The sequence below is a fragment of the Salvia hispanica genome, chromosome 5 (assembly GCF_029641045.1).
Source record: "Salvia hispanica isolate PSC_SH4W2 chromosome 5, Shi_PSC_v1, whole genome shotgun sequence".
NCBI classification, from domain to species: domain Eukaryota; kingdom Viridiplantae; phylum Streptophyta; class Magnoliopsida; order Lamiales; family Lamiaceae; genus Salvia; species Salvia hispanica.
Window position 1 is genome coordinate 37,203,717 of NC_142696.1, and position 21,433 is coordinate 37,225,149.

General features: G+C 37.1%; 3 protein-coding genes, 1 long non-coding RNA gene and 1 pseudogene across 6 annotated transcripts; 2 read left to right on the forward strand and 3 right to left on the reverse strand.

The window, feature by feature from the left end:
* Positions 1 to 2,577: 2,577 nt before the first annotated feature.
* On the reverse strand, positions 2,578 to 4,181 carry LOC125191027 (uncharacterized). 2 transcript variants are annotated; one of them, XM_048088483.2, is made up of 3 exons: positions 3,845 to 4,178; positions 3,727 to 3,761; positions 2,578 to 3,198 (listed from the first exon to the last, which is right to left on the reverse strand). In XM_048088483.2, the coding sequence occupies exon 3, from the start codon at positions 3,158 to 3,160 to the stop codon at positions 2,735 to 2,737; it is 426 nt and encodes a 141-aa protein (XP_047944440.1). In that variant the 5' UTR covers positions 3,161 to 3,198; positions 3,727 to 3,761; positions 3,845 to 4,178; the 3' UTR covers positions 2,578 to 2,734. The 2 variants fall into 2 exon arrangements, with proteins under 2 accessions (XP_047944440.1, XP_047944443.1); XM_048088486.2 differs by lacking the exon at positions 3,727 to 3,761 and having other exon boundaries at positions 3,845 to 4,181.
* Positions 4,182 to 8,271: 4,090 nt separating this feature from the next.
* Positions 8,272 to 10,947, reverse strand: LOC125191149 (UBP1-associated protein 2C-like). Its single transcript, XM_048088634.1, has 6 exons — positions 10,618 to 10,947; positions 9,768 to 9,888; positions 9,418 to 9,561; positions 9,096 to 9,292; positions 8,941 to 9,016; positions 8,272 to 8,859 (listed from the first exon to the last, which is right to left on the reverse strand). The coding sequence occupies exons 1-6, from the start codon at positions 10,770 to 10,772 to the stop codon at positions 8,557 to 8,559; spliced, it is 996 nt and encodes a 331-aa protein (XP_047944591.1). The 5' UTR covers positions 10,773 to 10,947; the 3' UTR covers positions 8,272 to 8,556.
* Positions 10,948 to 12,887: 1,940 nt separating this feature from the next.
* Positions 12,888 to 13,972, forward strand: LOC148926768 (uncharacterized; annotated as a pseudogene).
* Positions 13,973 to 17,385: 3,413 nt separating this feature from the next.
* LOC125186168 (uncharacterized) lies at positions 17,386 to 19,652 on the reverse strand. Its single transcript, XM_048082512.2, has 2 exons — positions 18,386 to 19,652; positions 17,386 to 17,681 (listed from the first exon to the last, which is right to left on the reverse strand). The coding sequence occupies exons 1-2, from the start codon at positions 19,650 to 19,652 to the stop codon at positions 17,644 to 17,646; spliced, it is 1,305 nt and encodes a 434-aa protein (XP_047938469.2). The 3' UTR covers positions 17,386 to 17,643.
* On the forward strand, positions 18,788 to 19,944 carry LOC148926769 (uncharacterized). Of its 2 annotated transcripts, none has more exons than XR_016130305.1 (2): positions 18,788 to 18,917; positions 19,176 to 19,944. It is a non-coding gene; the product is annotated as an uncharacterized LOC148926769 (long non-coding RNA). The 2 variants fall into 2 exon arrangements; XR_016130304.1 differs by having other exon boundaries at positions 18,804 to 18,937.
* Positions 19,945 to 21,433: the final 1,489 nt, after the last annotated feature.

Consider the following 21,433-nt stretch of genomic DNA (forward strand, 5'->3'; position numbering starts at 1 on the left):
CAAACCTAGGAAAGTAGGGCTCCTATATTATTAAGTTTAGTACTACTAATTTATTATGAAAAGGATTATGTCAAACCTAGGAAAATAGATGTCCCGAATTATTAAATTTCTTACTATTATAAAGATGTGATCACATGAGACAGATATAGAGGGGGTTACAGGATTGGTTCTAGTTTATAGGATCTACTACATTATGTTGGCATATTTCAGTGCAAATGTATTATACACAGTAGTGTAGAGAGTTGTGTAGAGGGCAGTGAATTAAGAGAGAATAATATAAAGAAGAGTTTAAACTATATTACTGTAATTCTTATTTTACTTTTTCTTCATGTTAATTTATTACTTCCTTCGTTCTTTCAGAATTGAGTCATTTTTTCATTTTAGAAAGTTCCTTCATAGTTGAGTCATGTCCATACATAATAGGAATAGTAAATAAAATTAACATTTTTTCTTCCTCTTACTTTATTCTTTATACTTTATTCAATTTCTACTTTTTTCTCCCTCTTACTCAATTCTTTATACTTTATTCAATTTCTACTGTTTTCTCCCCCTTACTCTTTTATCAATCTACTTAACACACTAAACATCTACTTAGTTCTTAAATTTCGTGCCTAAAAGTTCCGTCTTAATTATGAGGGAACAGAGAGAATATCATTTTTTCAAAACGAGTGCGAAAAAGAAATGTATCAATAATAATGGTACATAACGAGTACAATCCTTAAATTTTATTTTATTTTTCGTTTTAGTGATCAGCATAATTTGTCACAGTTCCACGAACACGTAAATTTAAATTTTTAAAAAAATTGAAGGAAAGAATCTTAAATTTACACATTTAGATCCAAAAAATTCAGAACGTAACTACTAAAAATATACCGAAACTCTGTATATTTTTCTATTAAAAACGATGTTTTAATGATCGGTCAGATTTGGAGAAACCATGATTTAGAAAGAAAATAAAAAAATCAAAATATATTTACATAGATAAAATTGGAAAGTACCAGAAAATATTACTTAGTAGTTGACTAGTTATAAATTTTCCATCACAAAACATACTGTATTATCATGGTCCGGGTTAAACTATACAAATTGTACATATTAATATTATTGACAATTCTATTAACTGTCTTTTGTTTATTGACTTCTACACTAATTGTACATTTGTGCTGATGAAAATAAACACTTTTTAGTAAAAGCAATTATTCAAGTATTTAAGAAAAGTTCAGATTTTGTAATTGTACATATGTGACTGTTCAAAGATGGAACTGAACTAAAATGTTGGGAAGAAACTTATAAGGTTAGTGTCTGAATTTTCTGTTTTTATCAGAACAAGTGTGTCGGGGCATCCGCAACGCAGCTCGTCAGGGTCTCGATCTCGTCTCACCGATACGGCAACGAGTTGGCATTGCAGCCATCTCCTCTCAGTTTTGTATTACTTGAGTAAACCTTTTATAGATAGGTTTTCAACTCCAACGTTCCTTGTGACTTTGATGTGAGACGAACAAATAGAAAAGAATTAATGAGATCTATGAATAGTGAGAAGAGATGGTTAATGGTTGAAGGGTTTTTGAGCTTCTTGGTGGTTGCTATTTCTTAAGCTGTCGCCTGTCATCATTTTAACCCTTGGCTGGACTATATTCGTTAATTGTTTTTACATGCGTAAAAAAAATTGGCCAAAAAATGAGTTCTTGAAGGTGGAATATGAAAACTCTCGCAGAAAATTTCAGCCCACATAAAATGTTCCGTAGCCCAATTCTTGTAGATATTTGGATCTCAATCCACTCTAGTTGAATTTGAATTCAACATCTTGATTCTTGACAGAAGAATCTAAAACTCAAATTCATTCATAATTAGAGCCAAGTAGCCAATTTAATAAATCTCTTCTTTATCTCTTAAACAAAAAAGAGAAAAAGAAAGAGAAAGAGAAATCTTCTTCATCCCTCAACAATGCAAAGCTCCCAAATCTAAGAAACATGTTCAACTTCAAACGTAAACACATGTAAGAAGAGGGCCATTTTTTACTCAAACCAAACATCGTTCAATTCAAAGATAGGCATAATTTGGAGAGAAAAAAGGCATCGTCTAAACAAATATTTTCAATGATAAAACATACCTTAGATCATTACTGGTCACATACATAGCTGCAGTTAGTATTTCACTAATCCTCAGACGCAAATCTAAATTATTTAACAACATATACCAAATTCTTTGAATGCAAGATAAAAAAAATATCCTTGGAACTGAGAAATTTGGCCTAAAACTGAGTTCTTGAAGTTTGAATTGAATCAAATCTAACCAAGATGTTTACAAGTCTAATAGTGCATTAGCAAAGCTTCACTCTTTCCATCATCGCAAGCATCGGCTCACGTGTCTACACCAGCATCATATAGAGAAGACGAGCATAAAATGTGGCAGAATGTGTAAAGAATATTGAATTTTACCTCAATCTCAAGATTGCAGCAAATACACTAGTTCTTCATTGTCTCAAACACGAGCCAGCTTCTGCTGTCTCCACGACATACCTGATTGTTAAACTGAAACGTGAAATAAAATGGAGATATAATATAAATGGACCAAATCTAAACCTGAAAACTTGTCATAACTCTTTGCATTAACAAAAACAACTGATTCCAAGAATTTTTCCAAGAGATTAGCAAAAACATGAATTCAAAAACAAATATTGGCAAGACCCTATGAGCTGAGAAGGGTTTCATCTCTCATTGTGCCAGTACAAAATTTAAATGCATTCGACACCAACTTCAGCAGCCCGTCTAGGCTTGTTCTTCCTTCTGCTCCCGTGTTGTCTATAGCCAACGGGCTTGATTAGGACAGTGGCGTTACTTTTGGTTGCCATGGCATTCTCCTCCTTTACTAATTCATCGCTTTCCTTGATCTGTGAGGGCCTCTTCCTCTTCCTGCCATTCTCTGCAGCAGATTGGTTCTTGCTGCTTTTACTCAACACCAAATTTTTCGTCTCCTCACCATCTTCTTTGTCTTCTTCCTCAATCTTCTCAACTTCGTCTCCCTCCTCAAAGTCGTCTTTCATTGGTTTTTGCGGCCTCCCTCTTCTCCTCACGGGTAGCTTCTCATCCTCACCGCTGCCAGTGTCATCACGAGCAGCAAGTGCAGTTTGCTTCTTCCCTTTCCCTCTCCCTCTACCCATTCTTTAAAACCAGCAATTCGAGCAAAATTATTATAGTTCTGCAATGGATAAGATGGAAAAATAAGGCTCCAACAACACCCCTTTTGCAAAGATTGATGGTGGAAATAACAAGAACAATCACAAAACTAGATAAAGTAATCCAAGAAAGCAAACAATTAAGCAGATAAGTAAAGCAACAAAACAAATCTAGAACCAGACAAATTCAAATCTAAATCTTATCTATAATGTCCACTGCAAATTCAAGAAACCTCAGACCCACTAAACTTGTGCTCAGATTTAGGATTCATCACACATATTTAGAAAATGAGCTTCAAATCCAATAATTTTTTTAGCTAAATCGAGATGCTTGACTTGCAAATAACTAGTGAATCCAATCAAAGCAAATCTAATTCATGTATATAGCATAGCTTAGAGCCTCAAGAAACCATCTTTTTTTCATTTCTTCAAAACTAAACAAAAATTAGAAACACTAGATCATTGTAAACAGAGAGCAAAAGACTATGATCAGATCATTAGTTTACACGAAAACAGAAAAAATTACAGCAAAAATAAAGAGAGTGACATACCAAATGAAGCTGGCTTCATAAGAAATAATAAACATCTGCATCCGAAATAAAAGAAACCATTTTCAAGAAAAACAAACAACACCAATCAGAAACCCAATAGAAAAACAAGATTTTGAACCTGCATGAATAGTTCCAACGGCAAAAGGGAATCAAAAAGGTGAAGTCTTGGTATGGTCTGAGTGAGAATTGGATGAAAAATTGATCTGAAACAGGGAATGAAAGGGGCAGAGAGGAAGAAAGCCCAGATCAAATAAACAGCAAGAAACGGATTGAAGAGAGATAATGAAGTCAGATTTGGAAAAAAGATTGGATTTTTAGCCAGATTTCAAAGGTTGAAGTGCCAGCCTATGAGCTGAGGGAAGCAAAGACTGCGAGAGAGATATAGAGAGGAAGTGATGAAAGCTTTTGTGTTAGTACTTCAGTAAGAAGTGGTGAAAGGATATTTATTTAATTTGATGGGCTGTTTGAGATGTTAGGGCAAAGTGTAAATCAAGGTAAAATTAAACAATTCAAGACAAGAGCACAAATTCATTTTAGGAGAATTAAATTAAATTACTGGAAAAATAAAAAGACCATCTTTTGATGTCATTCCTGTACCACACATCGTATACATAGTCAAACTTGTTATCTACAACAGTTTTTAACGAGTGAGAGTCAAAAACCCTAAACCATATTTAAATATTTCAAAAGTGGGAATTCTCTAAATTAGGTCCTTCAATTTGTAAAGTACATGCACATCGCACAATCAAAATATGCATCCACAGTGACAGCTATAATTCATATTGAATAAATGCATCAATATTGTAAAGTACAAACTTCATTTTCTATTTGTGTTTAATTTATGCGGTGTCGACAGCATAGCTACAGTGCTACACTGCAAGTGTGCCGCGTAAAATGCAATTTTAGTGTTATGGTTATTATTAATGTTTTAGATTTTTTTAATTAATTTTATAAATAATTGTAAAGTATTTATAAACAGTCTGTTGGTAAAAATTAAAATGCAGCTTTTGCTTTTTTCCCGCATTATAAGAAATACAAAAGAATTAAAAAAACAAGAGATGATATTCCTCAATAGTGGTATGTGAAATGCAATTTCAGTGTTATGGGTTATGTGTAATAAGTGATAATCATCTTTTTTTATTTTCGCAAATTATATGCGAATAATGTTGAGTGAAATACAATTTAGTGTTTGTTGCGAGTATTAAGTAATGAGAGAAGAAATAGACACTGAGGCACATAAATAATGTAAGTGAGCTGCAATTTTAGTGTGTTGCTACTCATGTCTTGAAATTTCAAAGAATTTCAAATAAATTCATTCATTTCATTTTTTTTGTTTGATTTGTAAAATAACATTTTAATATATTAACTTTTGTATTTAACTTTCATCTAATTTTGTGTTTTCGACCTAATAACAATTGTTAAAATTATACCTCTAGTATATATGCACGTTAACACGAGTAAAAACAATTATAGATATTCAAATAACTAAAGTACAAATTATTTACTAGTTTGCTGACTATGTTTGTGGCGTGTATATGAATTTGTGTTTCCCATGTGACATTATTCAATGAAAGTTGAAACATTTGAAATCTGAAAAAAATTATACTAGCAAGAGGCATGGCTGCGGATCCCAATTCCACTGTCAAAACACAATCATAGACATTTTTTAACAAAGTGTTCAGAGCATCAACAATAGATGCCCTAGTGAAAGCCCTAGTTAGAGCCCTAGTAATTACCACATCAACATGCTCTATCTTTCTGCAATGGTGATGCCCTAGTGGATGCCCTATCTCTTATCCACTTTTCATTTCAATTTTAAATTATTGTTTTTTAATTTTATTTTTAATTACTAAAATACCAAAATATATTATATTAAACACTACAAATCATCGTCGACATTATGAGGGTTTGAGAATTGACTCGAATCCATTGTTGAAAGTGTTGATATTGAGAATAGAGAAGAGAAGAGAAAGTGAAAGGTTTTAGAATGTTGGTGTGTGAAAAGTGAAGAAAAATGGAGTATTTGTAGTGGTTTAATTAGGGTTTAAATAATTTAAAATTAAAAAAAATGGAAGAGATCGGGCTCGGGCATCGGCCTGCAATGGGCGCCCGATCTCACGCCCGATGGATGGGGCGCGACCGAACTCTCGGTCGTCCTCGGGCATGCCCGAGACTTGCAATTGATGCCCGATCATGCCCGAGCCCGATCTCGGCCGATCGGGCATCCATTGTGGATGCTCTTATAAATTCGTTGTGAAAAAACTGTGTACAATACAATATAAACACTCTCAGCAGGGCGTAATATAATTTAATAAAATAAAGAAATGTTTTATTTTTTAATGTGACAGATGGGATATAATTTGAAAGAAAATAAGAAAGAATTAGAAAATTTTGGCCGAAAAAAGATGATTTTGAGGTATGAACAGAGAAGTGCGTAAGTATGTTATTTATTGGAAGGAGATTAACGAAAACTTCATTTACTATAAATTAATTTTTTTTATAAAAGCGGAAATAAAAACAATATAAAATTCAAAATTAAAAATGAAATCGACGAAAATGACTACACACATCGCGATCCTTTTGCCTAGTGTGTGCACAATAACTGTGAGTCACACGCGTGTGGTATGGCGGTCCGTGTCATGTCACGTGGAATCTGACTCACCCAATGCGGCATGTCTTGTTAACGTCACACGCGTGACACATGATTCAGTCGTGAATGACCTAAGCAATAATAAATAAAAAAAGCATAATTAAACATGTTACTACACTAATACAATAAACATAATTCAAGATACTGTAAATGTATACATAAAAATACAATAATTTCAAATCATTATGAGCATCGCACCTGAAGACACATTTTTTTTCCAGATGGTTGAATATTTAGAACTCCTAAGAAACACGTTTTTAGGTATAAAATTTACCTTTAGGAAATTGAAATGAAACATATGAGATATGTGCGTAAAATTTACATAATAAGTCCAAATTGCTCTTTGGGCTGTCTTAATCTTTTTTCGGGTCCACACGTCAAACAGCTGGCTGTCATTACTACTTATAGAGCCCATTTTAAATTCTTATATTTTGGGCCAATACAACATATCTATACAATTTCAACTATTGGCCCATATATGTTTTAAGGCTTAAGATTCCCTTTTGAACACGACGATGTCTCTGGCGTGCGTTGTTTGTGAGATTTGCAACCTTTAAACATAGTTGGAATAAAGTTTTTGTTACTTTGGGACCCATTATTATATAGGTACCCCTCTTAGAACTCGCATCCATTTTATATAACAGTTTTATAATAGAAGGTGAGCATAATGAATTAGTATTATATGAGGTATATCTATTATTTATAGTAAAAGTGAACTGTGACTTTTAACCGCGGATAGAATAAAATAGAAATCAGGACTTCTAATGAGGATGGAGGAAATAATGAAACTTTTGAAGCAGAAAGAAAGTAAATAATATTATCATAGAAAATTGAATAAATTTATAATGTCCTACTATGTACAGTCATAATTGAGGAATTACGAAATTCATAATATAAAAATAATTTGGAATGTACTTTGCAAAAAATAACTATTTCGTCGAATTCAAAATTAGGTATTCAGCAAATAAGAGCAATCGTAGTTATAAAATTAATATTAAGAGCATCTCTGAGTCTCTGACCATTTATACTAAATTCAAACTCAAACGATGAAGTGAAGCTCAGTTGGTAAGACGCTTCCTCTTTAACTAATATAGGTCAGTGGTTCGAATCACCACAAGGTAACCATTACTTTTTCTCTTTGTAATAGAACACTAAATTCAAATCCATTATAGTGTAAATATAATACTCCTCAAATAGTGATTTTACTCTAACCATTTTCACCAAACTACAACTTAATGTGTGAGATAACCTTGAAGTCTTGTTATTTATTGTACTTCATCATATGCAGGGGTATAATCCATGTGCATATTTGTATTGCGAAATCGTTTCATGCCTCTGCTGGGCTTTCTTAATGTTAATTAAAGCATTACAGTGAATAATTTAGAAGGATAGTAGAGTACTTCATAGTCATTTGCATTGGTCAAAGGCGAGAAGGAAATGTTTCCAGATGGACTTAAGCCTTTTAATTTTACAACATTATTACCTATTTTCATCATTATGTAGCAAAGTAGGAGTATTAAGTACATCAGTTGTGTACAAATATACAAAAGTATTCATATTCGTAATAGCACTGCATTCTTACACATAGAAGTAGTTTTATTCAACAATTCACACAAGTACGAATATTTTTATCAATCAGGAAGTAAAAGAATATATAAAACCCTAGCAAAAGAAGCTGAAACCACTAGTATTTGTATGTCTTGGAACTTTGGTTCCAATTTCTTGGAATAAACTTTGGTAAGAAAGTTTGCATCATGATTTAAAGTTGCAAGTGAAAACTACTCCACAAAATAGCTCGTGAATAAGCGCATATAACATCTTAAACTCAATTCAGATCAAACTGATGCATCATCAAACTTTTAGCACTATTTTCTATCCTTAACCAATTATGCACATCAGAAAAACGCAGCAAATAATTTGCAAGGACTAGTCAACAGTATTATGAAATACAGACACGGCTAACAAAATCATTTAAAGATGAAAGTAAAGAAAATCATCCAAACATTAATTAGTAAATGGCATCAGAGCATGCAGCTTCTTCTCTACTTGAATTTCATTCTTTCTTCCTTCTCCCAGCTACGATCAGAGAGAGAAACCTGTAAAGCGATCGAGCCATCGAAGAAAAATTACACGTGCAATTGCGCTAAGCATTACCTTACTAGTAGTTAAGGTTAAGGTGTTCATTGCTTGGGCATGTAATAAGAAGGGTAGCCCCCCATGGCCGTTTGTGGAGGAGGCGTGTCTTTCTTAACACCGTACTGAGGATAAGAGTAATGTGGAAGGACAGCATATGGAGGAGCTGCTGCTGTTTGTGGGTTTGTGTAGGAAGCAGGCGGATATGCTGCCATCGGTTGGGGATAGCCGTACCCCATAGGGGCTCCACCATTCATATGTACAGGCACTGGAACCGCGGATGATGGTATCTGTGATTGTGTAACCTTCCCTTTGTAGTTATCGGCTAGCTTGGCAGTGATGTTTCTTCCCTGTAATTGATGAGATGGAATATATTTTACACATCCATCTTTCACAGTTCAAAGAAGAGTCTTTATATTAAGGAAACTCACTCCGAGCAATTTTTGAGGGTCGTCTATAGCTCTCTTTGCTGCCTCGACAGTCTTGTAGGTAACAAAGCCGAAACCGCTGTACAGAAGGACCAAATCCATCAGACCAGATATAGTGGGAGAATTGTTCTTCAGGTTTAAGAGAGGAGTTTTTTTACCGTGATTTATTTGTTTCCTTTTCATAAGCAACAGAACCCTCTTCAATATCACCGTGCCTACTGAAGAAGGCGAGCAGCATTTCACTGGTCGTCTCAGGTGACAAACCACCAACGTACAATTTCCTTTGGGCTTGATCAGGTGTTACGCTGTTGCTGCTTAGTCCTTCACTCGCAAGGTTACAAACAGCCATACGACCCTGAAACAAATATGTGGGTAAATAAATTGGAAAGGAGAAGTTCGACTAAGGGGTGCTGGTGGTTATTTATTTTAAATTGTAAAGAACTTCAATTATGTCTGCAATGTATGAACTAAAATACTCACATCTATCATTTTACTAGGTGCTTTTAGAGCTGTCTGAGCAGACTCCATATCTTTAAAAGTAACAAAACCATAACCACGCGATTTTCCTGTCACTTTGTCGTATATCACAGCACCCTCTTCAATTTCACCATGCTCTATAAAGGCCTGCATCCAATCATTAACTCAACATAAATAAGTCCAGATGTTCACACTAACACCCCAAAACTGCATGATGAAGAATGTGATTAAAGAAAATACACATCGAAACTCAGGATACATTATCAGTGTCAGAGACCAATAGTCATATAAGTGTATAACAGGGTGAATTCACAAAAAACAAAATGCATGTCCAGCCAGCAGCAAACACTCACAGCACACAAAGTTTCTGAAGTAGTATTCCATGCTAAACCCCGAACAAAAAGCTTTCGAAGGGCAGGATCAGCACTTGCAACACTTTTAATTTCTTCAGCAATAGAAGGATATTGGGACCCACTTCACGCCAGAACATGCAAACAAGCACACACATACAAATGTCAATCCACACAGCACGCCACCAGGTTGGACAAGAATGGCCTTTAGTGTAGTGTAAGACGACATGTAGACGCACACCAGGCATCCACCTCGCACACCACACACAAGCACAATTAAGCATTTGTGCACATACATGGTAAAAACATTAATAATGCAATAGAGGCAATGTGCCATTAACTTCTAATCGTACCACATAAACTTCTATAATGAGATAAAGCCCTCTTCCTGATTCAATTTCCAACAACCAACATATCCGAACTTGCCACCTATAGCCTTGTGGCGAACCTTCCTGTTTTAAATTTCTTTGCTACAGACGGGACATCAATGCCAAATTAATATTACAAATAGCCTTTAAGGCTATACTAACAAACTATTGGTCCTTACACCACATTTCCCTGAGATCCCTAGAGAAATCATAGCAACTCTTCGCTGTCTCAAATTGTAAATATCAGCAGAGTGTCCATATAAAATGCCAACACTAATATCACCAAGAATCAAATCCTCTAAGCTCATGATTCATAAAATAGAAGTAATATTTAACTAATTCTTCTAAGTATCAGCTGCACAAACACCTCCAGCTCCGGACAAATTCCCTAACAGTAACAATTTTAAGCTATTCCAATCGTGAAAAAAATAGGAATAATCAGAAAGCTAGTTAATTTAGAAAACGAACTAGGGTTAGAGGATTACGCTCTAGCAAGTATATCAACGAGCTGCGGCTTAGCGAGCGGGTCAAGAAGCGCGCGCAATTCCTCAATAGTTGAATTCGCGGTCGAATCTTTGGAGTTGGGCGACACCTCGCTGTTCCCCAATGCGTCTAGCTTCCTCTTCTTCAAATCCTCCATTTTCTGAGCTAAATACTATTTCTCCCTCTTAATCCTACTCAGCGAGCGCCTATTTCTTCTTCCTCTATCTCTCTCTAGCTCCGAATTGAACGAAAAGGGCAGCTGCAGTGTGTGTTTTTCTTGCTGGATTGCTGGCTGGGAGGGCGAAAACTGAACCCTTTATCTGTTGCTGAATTAAAACTTCATTTTAACACATTCATTTGGTTCAAGTTTAACTAAGGTTTTTTTGTTGTGAATTGGGCCGTAATAGATGGCCCAGAGCAATGTGGGTCCTTCAGCCCAATATAGAGTCATATTTACTTTTCAATATTAAATACATGCAGTACAAATTTTGAAATATTGCACTTGTAATCAAGTTTGTATGAGCTTATTCTTTAGGGTTTTTGGCTTTTTAAACCAAAACCTTTTCTCGAATTCCGGTTTTTCTCATAAACTATAAGATTTGTTTTTAAATCCACAAACTTTCATTTTGTTTGAATTTTTCCCCGGCGGGTCAACGACGAAACCCGGGTTGTCTACATGTCAATTTTAATCATATTTGTCACTAAATTGATTACTTGGATCCTATTTGGCACAATAATACATACAGTCACAATTATTACATAACAAATGACAACTTTTGAATAAACAAAACACAACTTTAACATTTTGAATTATGTTATTCGGGTCGGAAATGTGCTATTCGGGTCGGGTTGGGAAAATTCTAACGAAATGAAAGTTTTTGATTTTAAAAACAAATCTCATAGTTCATGGGAAAAACCGGAATTCAGGAAAAGGTTTTGGTTTAAAAAGCTAAAAACCCTATTCTTTATCTCAAACTTTGATAACATGGTTCCTTTTTAATTAGGTCGAATATATATGTATCCCATTCTCACAAATTTAGGCCAATTGTGGGAGAGTTAATGTGTCTTTTAGTATTTCAAGTGGTTGATGAAATGATGGGCCTATATTTGGTCTTTTATCATTTTTAAAATGTATTTAAATTGGTTGATGGAATAATGGGCCTATATTTGTTTTTGATGCTTGTTTGTTCATTCCAAAAGAATTGTTACTTTTTATTTTTATTATTTTTAGTAGTGCATTCCATTAACTCATTCTCACTCACATTTTATTATTATAAAATTAATATATAAAAATAGGACTTGCATGCCATTAATTTTTTTTAATTCATTTTCTATTACATTAAAACTCATGCTGGGTCAAATGGTGACAAATTATTAGGGACGGAGGGAGTAAGAAATTTTTTACTTAGATTAAGTGAACAATAAAATTAAGTACTACAAATTGTATTTATGTCCCCTCTTTTCCATTAAGTGCAAATTATATTTATATTCCCTCTTTTCCATTAAGTAAAAATTATATTTATGTTCTTAAGTTAAGTTCCAAGAAGGGTTCCTCTTTGTATACATTTCTTTCCCCTTTGGTTCAATTTATGGGCTTTTAATAAATTTACAGATATACCTTTTTCCAGTGATTGTAAATAGCTAATCCTTCATATATTGGCATTTGGTTGAAGAAGTTTTGTGACTTAATCCGTCATTTGGTAGGGCTTAGACAATCTAACCCAACATTAGATTAAATAGTATGATGACAAATATGTCCCTACTTTTGGAAATGAAATGTGTCCCTCATCCTCCATTTGGCCTATGTGACCATTCTTATAATCACAAACCCCATTAGACCTGAGCAGTGAGAGAAAGATTAGAAGATGGGAGCTAAGATAAGTATTCTGCAAAGCCTCTCTTGTCGACAATGCAATGGTGATTCTGATTAATCGCACCAAGAGCTCTCCTGTTAGCTTTGATCTCACTTCCAAACTTCCTCCCTTTCCATTTCTCCCCCACCTATATCAAGAAAGCAAATCAATTCACGCAAAAAGCTGCAATCTTGAGCTGACCCACATCACAAAATCCAATCTTTTTTACCTTGACACATCCATATGAGTGCCTCCGCCTTCAGGTTGGATTGTTGTGGGTATGTGCTTGTAGAGGTGGAAAAGTGAGAGGGCAAATTTGGTATTATGATCCAAATCAGTTTATCGGAGAAGTGAAGAAAATTTATACCACGGAATTTTCCCTGATAGTGAAAAGCCTCAATCTATGAAACTTCTTAAAAATGGTAATCGAGAGAGGTAGATGAAGATTTGATAGCCATTTTGGAGTAGAGAATATTTCTTGTATGTTTTTCATGTGTATTACATTTTCTCATCACCCTAATATTTATAGGGATTTTTGAGACTCTTCAAGTACATCAATAAATGAAGATTGGAACTCTACACAACATAGGAACTCTCTACTACTTAGAAACTCTTCTACAATAAATGAATAACGGCTAGTTTAAGTCTTGTCTTTCCAACACTCCCCCTCAAGTTGAGCGACGGTATCTCCGATACTCAACTTGCCAAGAAATTCTTTGAAAACTTTAGGACTCAGCGCCTTGGTAAGTATGTCTGAAAGTTGTTCCTCAGATCGGACAAATGGAAATTCTATAATGCCGCTTTCGAGTTTCTCTTTAATGAAGTGACGATCAACTTCGACATGTTTAGTTCTGTCATGTTGTACAGGGTTTTCTGATATACTGATCGCTGCTTTATTGTCACAAAACAGTTGACTTTTCCGAGTAGGAGGAAAGCCAATCTCTGTTAGCAATCTCCTGAGCCAAAGTATCTCCATTAGGCCACTTCTGATCCCTCGAAATTCAGCTTCCGCACTTGAAAGGGCTACGACTTTTTGTTTTTTGCTCCTCCATGTAACTAAGTTACCTCCAACAAAGGTAAAATATCCTCCAGTGGATTTTCTGTCAACTGGATTGCTTGCCCAATCAGCATCGGTAAAACCATCAATTTCCAAGTCCTTCTTTTTTTCTAAGAAAACTCCATAGCTGACTGTTCCCTTTAAATACCTCACAATCCTCATGGCTGCATCCATATGGTCTTCTTGAGGTTGATGCATGAATTGACTGACAACTCCAACTGCATATGTGATGTCGGGCCTAGTGTGAGAAAGATAGATGAGCTTCCCAACTAATCGTTGGTATTTCTCGCGGTCAGTATGTTTAGCTCCATCCACAATCTTCAACCCGTGGTTTGGTACCATTGGAGTTTCAGCGGGCTTGCAGTCTAACAAGCCTGTTTCGGCTAGCAAATCAAGAACATACTTTTTCTGCCTCAGGAATATTCCGTGCCCGGATCTTAGCACTTCAATTCCTAGAAAGTATTTCAAAGCTCCCAAATCCTTCATCTCAAATTCTTTGAAGAGGCTCTCCTTTAGATTTTGGATTTCTTCATTATCATCTCCTGTTATGATCATGTCGTCCACATAGATAATTGATAAGGCTAATTTCATGCATCGGTAATGTGCGAAAAATGTTATAATTTGCTGGGTCTAACACGTTTCCTAAGCCAGGTGTGTGAAGAAAATCGCTAGATCAAGGAAGTAATGAAGGAGATGGTCTAGCGAGAGAAAGGAACGAAATGAGCAGGATTTACAAGGAAAATTGGCGTGACAGAGGAGTCTACAGCTGAGGGCAACAAAGTCATTATCTATACCTCGCTGGGCCCACCCAAACGCCTATATATAGAGAAGAGCATGCAACGCAAAAAAAAGGGGGATAGATAGTTTTTCACTCTTCTTAGCTCACACACTTTACACACACACTTGGGAATGGATCTGGGGTAGTCGGGAATGGAAGGTTACTTTTTAGAAATTTCGTGGTTGGCAACACCGTCCGAGTGAGGGCGAAGATACAATTACCTTTAATTTCAGTTGTTTCGCTTGTTTTACTGTCGAACTTCACTTTTGGGAGTCGACCTTGATGATGATGATGCTTACTTGTTTTACCGTTTGTTGATCTGCGTTTAGCAGTTAAATTTCAAGTCATTTTGCATAGATCTCTCTGCTGTTAGCTTATTTCTTCAATTGCTATGTCGATCTCTGTTTATTTTGATGTTGATGTGTTTGATATGGAATTTGGTGACAGATCTGTGGTTGTTTGAGTATTCGGAGTTCCTGGCTTAAATCTGATGTGATGGAGGGTTTCTGTTGTTTGGAGTTCATGTCGGACGCTTGGATCCGGAGTGGATTTAGCGTCTGAGGTTGGATTCGACGTGTGGAAAGATAGTTGTTCGATAGATTCTGTTTTTCTTCTTGATTTCTATTTTACTTCGTCTAGGGTATGCAGATCTGTTAAGTTCTTCGTTTATTATGCATTAATTTGATTTCAAGTCAGTTGCTCTGTTTTAATTTTGCTTATGCTGTTTTTCTTAAGAAGTTTTACGCAATTTTGGTTGTAGAAGACGATGTCACTGTCAGTTAGTACGAGAGTTAGTTATTCTGCCAACTTTTCATTCGTACCTTGCTTTTTTCAGACATGGTCCCCACAGTAGCTTTATTTCCTAGGTCTAGTAGTGTAGAGGTTTTCTTAGATCAAGTGTTGGACAGTTAAATTTCTTCTACTACGCTCTTTCATGATTTTTCCTAGATCTAGCTGTTAGTTTAAGATTTTTTTTAAAGGTTCCCAAGTCAAGTTCATTTTGATTTTCCTCAACCCAAGAAAATGCGTGGCAGCAGCCAACACCAAAAACACTCCCAAATCCTTGAACATGAGTATGACGCATCATTCTCTGTGGGATCGATCCCTACTTCCCTATACTAGGTTTAGTAAAGTGGTTGAGGGTTTCTTTGAAAGGAAAAGTGCTTTGTGTGCCCAATGACCGGGATTTCTCGCGACCCACGAGTTCCTAGACCGAGTGATCTGGTGGACTTGCGGGATCTAGGGAACCTGCTATTTCCTATTTGAACACGCACAGCCTAAAAACATAAAATTTAGACCCTTTTCAATAATCAAACATGTTATTTTTCCGTTTCTCTTCTTTAGAAAGAGTGTGTGATCTGAATGACTCTGTTTGAAGTCGTGCTTGAACATTGCTTGGCAAAATCTTCCAAACCATACTCTGGGGGACTGCTTTAACCCATATAGAGTTTTTCTAAGTCTGCATACTTGCCCTTTTCCGAATTCCTCATAACACCCTGGGGGAACCTCCGTGTAGACTTCCTTATCTTCCTCAAGCTCTCCGTGAAGAAAGGCATTTGTAACATCAAACTGGTATAATGGTCATTCCTTACATGCTGCAACAGAGAGAAGGGCTCTTACAGTGTTCAGTTTGGCGACAGGAGAGAATGTTTCTTCATAGTCTACTCCATATACTTGAGTATATCCCTTAGCTACCAATCTTGCTTTGTATCTCTCGATTGAACCATCTGCACGCCTTTTTATGGTGAAGATCCATCGACAACCTACAGGTTTCTTTCCTGGAGGTAGAGTACATTTCTCCCATGTTCCATTTTTGATCAAGGCATCAATCTCCTTCTTCATAGCTTCTCTCCAATGCTTATGTTTCATCGCCATCTCGAAGGATTGAGGAATTTCCTCTTCTTCATAAAGTGCGGCTTCAAATGCCCTAGCCATTTTTGTGAGGTAACCCTGTGTTAGATTTGAAATTGAGTATCGAGATTTCGGCCCTTTCCAATCTGGCGAATATCTCCGGGGAGGAATACCCCTCGTGCTTCTGTGAGGTAATCCATACTGTCTTGTATGTTGTTCCATGGGTGGCTCATTAGTACTACTCCTGTCACTGTTAGGGGTTTCATGTGAAGTACCAATATTAAGATCAGAATAATTTACCTCAGGAGTCAAAGACGGGTCAGATAGTTGGGCGGTGTTACTTTCTTGGGAATTGGACTGCTCGATGGTACTGCTGACTCCTTCCGTTGGACTAAATTCTATGACAGGATTTTGGACTGACATATTCATTTGGTTGTTCTCTCCCTCCCCTTGAATAGTTTCTCCCCAAAGAGGTAGCCAATTTAGTGTGTCACAACTGGACTTATTCGACTCACTCTCCCCCTGACCGCTAGATTGGCTATAGAAGTATTCGCTTTCAACGAAGTCGCAATTCATCGTGGTGTACATGCGATCTGTGGAAGGGTGATAACATCGATATCCTTTCTGATTTTTCCCATAACCTAAGAAGACACATTTGACAGCACATGGGGAGAATTTGTCACGATCCTGTTTGGGAATGTGAACAAACACGGAACATCCAAAAATTTTTGTGTCAAGATTTTGGGAGGATGGGACAGAATGCTGGGAAGAGAAAACATCCAGGGGAGTTTTAAAGTTAAGGATGCCTGTGGGTAGACGATTTAAAAGATAGACAGAAGTGGCAATGGCTTCTGGCCAGAAGGACTTGGGGATGTTAGACTCTATCAGGAGAGCCCGAGTGATTTCTAGGATATATCGATTTTTTCGCTCAGCTAACCCATTTTGTTCCGGTGTATATGCACAAGAGGTTTGGTGGACAAGACCATTTTTAGTGAAAAAAGTTTGCATCCTAGAGTTCACATATTCCCTTCCATTATCGGACCTGAGGACTTGAATTTTGGTTTTATACTGGGTTTGAACAAGACTATAGAACTCCGTGAATTTATCAAAAACTTCTGATTTTGATTTCAAAAAATAGATCCAAGCCATTCGAGAAAAATCATCAATAAATAACAGGAAATATCGAAACCCTTGTCCCCCAGTAACCGGGGCAGGGCCCCAAACATCAGAATGAATTAAAGAAAACAGAGTTTTTTCTCTAGTGTTGTTTAATTTGAAGGAATGTCTATGGCTTTTAGCCAACACACAAGTCTCACAATTTAACACATACGAAGAAGACACTAACTCAGGAAAAAGTAAGCGGAGATATCCTATAGATGGATGCCCTAACCGGCGATGCAAGAGCCAAATCTGTCTGTCAGTTACTCCGCGAGTCAACATTGCAGTACTTTGTTGGGCTATCTCATCCACGTAGTACAGTCCATTCCTCTCAGTGCCACGCCCAACTATCGTCCCCGTTTTGATATCCTGTAACATGCAAAAACAAGGTTGCATTAGCAATTTGCAGTTAAGGTCTTTAGTGACTTGGCTAACAGACAAGAGTTTATAAGATAATGAGGGAACATAAAGACAGTTTGAGAGGCGAAGGGTAGGTGAGATGGTGATAGTGCCCGCCCCCTCTACACATGCTAAATCCCCATTGGCTGTTTGAACATATTGTTTTGTGGATTGGGAAATTTCAAGGAAATCCGATGCGTCAAATGACATGGTATCGGTTGCCCCACAATCAAAAATCCAATGGTAATTTTTAGGACCCATGTTTGAGGATGATGAGTATGATAGGGCTTGAGACGAGTTTGTATGCGGGACGGAAGGCAGGAATTTGAAAGTTTTGGGTATAATTTTGGAATTTTCGAAAGTCTGGGGGTTAAATCTTGCATTTTTGAAAATTTGGGGTGGGTTTTTGGGACACAGATTGTTCTGGGGTTTTTTTTTGAAACTATTGGTGAGGTGGGGTATTTTATGGGATAAATAAGGATTTGAGGGACTAAATTGCAAAGATGAGGGTGTTTCACTTTTAAGCCCTAGCCGCCCCAATCCCTCCGCCCCCCTTCTCCAGAATTTCGCTGCCTTTTCAACCCACGCCGCTTCGTCGGAGGCGGCTGCCTTGATCGGAGTCCGGTCACCTGTTTCCCCCGCCACCGGACCCTTACCCACGGAACCAATTTTACCTTCCGTCCAGTTTTTGGTGGTGGCGATTGATGCCTTGGCGATGTTAATCGGGTTTGTGACGCCGTTGCCGCCTGTACCGCCACCGGCACCGCCGCCGTTTGGGAATTGTGGCGGCGGTGTGATGGAGTTGCCGCCGCCGCCTGTGGAGTTGCTGACGCCGCTCACCGTTCCTTCGGTGTAGGTGGCTCTGTCGCCTCCTACCACAATTGCCGCTGCTGCCCTTCCATTTCCGCCACTGGCGCCGCCTCCTCCGCCGCCACATTTGCCATTTTGTCGAGCTTTCTTCATTTCTAGCCACCATTCGGGATATCCGTGGAGGTGGAAGCACGTTTCATGTGTGTGTTTCTTTCCTCCACAGTGTGAGCAAACAAGCTTGCTCTTGTCTTCATCCTGTCTCCGACTTGGTGGGAATTTTATTGGTGGTGGGAATGGTCGGCTCCGATCGAAGGCGCCAAGTCCAGCGGCGATTCCGGCAGGCTCGGGTTCTGGTTTGAGCACCTTCTCATTAACTGCCTCTCTTCTTACCATTCCGTAAGCTTTGCGAACACTTGGTAAAGGATCTTGGTTGAGTATTTCTCTTCTGATTTTGTCGTATTTTTCATCTAGGGCCCATATGAATTGATAAAGTCTGTGTCTTTGAGTTACCTTGTTATACTTGTCAATGCTCTTTGGACTATCCATAGGATTTGGATCCCTGGTATCAATAGACAGCCACAAATCTTGAAATTTGTTCCAGAGGGCTTCCAGGCTCATTTCTCCTTGCTTCATTGCCATTGCTTGTCTGTGCAGGTCATGCACTTGAAATGGATCTGCTCCACTTCCATATGTTATTGCCAGGCCTTCCCATAGGTCTTTAGCAGTTTTGTATTGCGATACTTCATTCACCAAGCTTGTTTCCAGATTGCTGATGATCCAATTAAAACAGCAGTGATCCCGTTGCTGCCATTTTGAGTAGCCGGGGTCGTCGGACGGAGGAGGATTTGAAACTCCAGAAATGTGAGAAGTCAGTCCTCTTCCGCCTATGGCTCTCTCCATCAGATTGGCCCAGAGGGAATAATTATCCCTATTGAGTTTGGTTTCCACCTTTATATCCCCCAAAAATTCTACTTGGGTTGACTCTTGCTTTGTGGAGTTTTCTGATTTGTTTCCTGATCTGCTTCCTGATTTGTTTTCCATGAATTTCAGAAATTCGGCAAATTGTGTTGCCAGATCTGCCATGGACTCCATTTGGGCTGGTTTTGATTCTTCACCGTCAGAATCTGACATGGTTTGTTTCTGTTGGTTTTGCAGATTTACAAAAGGTTGGGAAAGGTATATCTGGGACTATGATGACATTTTTCTGAGTCCCACAAATGGAAATCCTGCTCTGATACCAACTTAAAGATGGTAATCGAGAGAGGTAGATGAAGATTTGATAGCCATTTTGGAGTAGAGAATATTTCTTGTATGTTTTTCACTATTGTTGTTGTGTATTACATTTGCTCATCACCCTAATATTTATAGGGATTTTTGAGACTCTTCAAGTACATCAATAAATGAAGATTGGAACTCTACACAACATAGGAACTCTCTACTACTTAGAAACTCTCCTACAATAAATGAATAACGGCTAGTTTAAGTCTTGTCTTTCCAACAAAACTAATCTCAATTCCTACCCGGCATTTTTGTACTGGGTTGTCTAAAAAATTAATAGCTACCAAACGTTGGAGAAGGAAGTCGCACAGGGCCTTTTCCTGCCTTTTATGGGTTTTTACCCCTACCAATCATGCCTTAGAGTCTAGTTTTTGAGGCTATGCTTACACATCTTTGTTACTTCCCCCGTCCCGGATAATTTCGGTCACTTTGACCGGGCACGAGTTTTAAGAATGGTAATGAAAAGTGGGTTGAAAAAGTTAGTGGAACGTGAGTCCTACCTTTATTTATTAGTTTTATAATAAAATGTGAGTAGGAGTGGAATATGGGGTCTACTACAAAAAATGATAAAAATGAAGTGAGACAAATTACGTGGGACGGACCGAAATAGAAAACAGAGACAAATTATCTAGGAAGGAGGGAGTATTTATGATTTAGGAAGGAGGGAGTATTTATGATTAAGGTTCAAAGTTCAAACACTACTTGTGGCATGGGGGAATATGTTCAATCATAAAAATTCTTATTAGCCACAACCATCTAGAAGAATTGGCCTTTCTTCAATGCATTTTCTTGATGCATAATTAGTTAGTACTACGAAGTAGATCTGAAATGGTCGAATTAGTGAAAGCCGAATTTGACGAGTGAGAACTGAGTAGGAAGAGATTGTGTAAAACATACTCCTACAATTCTGGTCACGTTGGCTGAGCTGTCAGAACTCAAAAGTGGTCCGTTTCAAATCAATTTTCTATGCTTAAAATTTGAGATAAATTGAACATTTTCAATGTTCACAAAAACTTTCATTTGCATTTGTATACTCCTATTATATTAACTCGCAAAGTGAATTACCAAACTAAAGATTCAAACAAAACCATTTTTCACAATCGTCCATCAAAAATACTTTGAATGTGGTAACAACTATGCATGCAACTCACATGAATTCTTACCTCACAAAATCTTTTTTACACGAGCACGAAAATTACAGCTCATAGTGCTAAAATACAAAATACATCAACGTCATCTCTTGATCGGAAATCTATAAATTGATCACAAGGAATGATTGATCATAGTACATATGAGTGATTTAGGGTTTCCCAAATTCCCATGATTGCTAACATTGAACCTTCGGACAACAAAAGAGTTGGCAGCTCTTCTTGTAATACATTGATGAATTGGGTAGTAAAGGAGATTTTGTCGATCTTTGACAGCGTTGCATTACAAAGTTGAATATTTTGTTTTGTCACAATCTTGATTTTGTAAATTCATGGAAATCAACTTATTCATCATTTTCTATATGATCATGTGGCGATTTATTAAATGGAGTTTAGGCATACCACAAATCACAACATCCGGATAATTCTTACTAGTAGTAGATACTATAATTCACACAAAATGGAAATCTCAAGAAGGGACAAAAA

Bases quoted from the DNA above. Each gene is read 5' to 3' on its own strand.
- LOC125191027 (XM_048088486.2), bottom strand. From the start codon at position 3,160: ATGGGTAGAGGGAGAGGGAAAGGGAAGAAGCAAACTGCACTTGCTGCT.
- LOC125186168 (XM_048082512.2), bottom strand. From the start codon at position 19,652: ATGTCAGATTCTGACGGTGAAGAATCAAAACCAGCCCAAATGGAGTCC. The intron at 17,682-18,385 runs GTAAAATTGGTT...TGCATGTTACAG, and splicing joins CACCAAAAACTGGACGGAAG to GATATCAAAACGGGGACGAT.
- LOC125191149 (XM_048088634.1), bottom strand. From the start codon at position 10,772: ATGGAGGATTTGAAGAAGAGGAAGCTAGACGCATTGGGGAACAGCGAG. The intron at 9,889-10,617 runs GTAATCCTCTAA...TCTGGCGTGAAG, and splicing joins GTTGATATACTTGCTAGAGC to TGGGTCCCAATATCCTTCTA. The intron at 8,860-8,940 runs GTGAGTTTCCTT...CATCAATTACAG, and splicing joins ACCCTCAAAAATTGCTCGGA to GGAAGAAACATCACTGCCAA.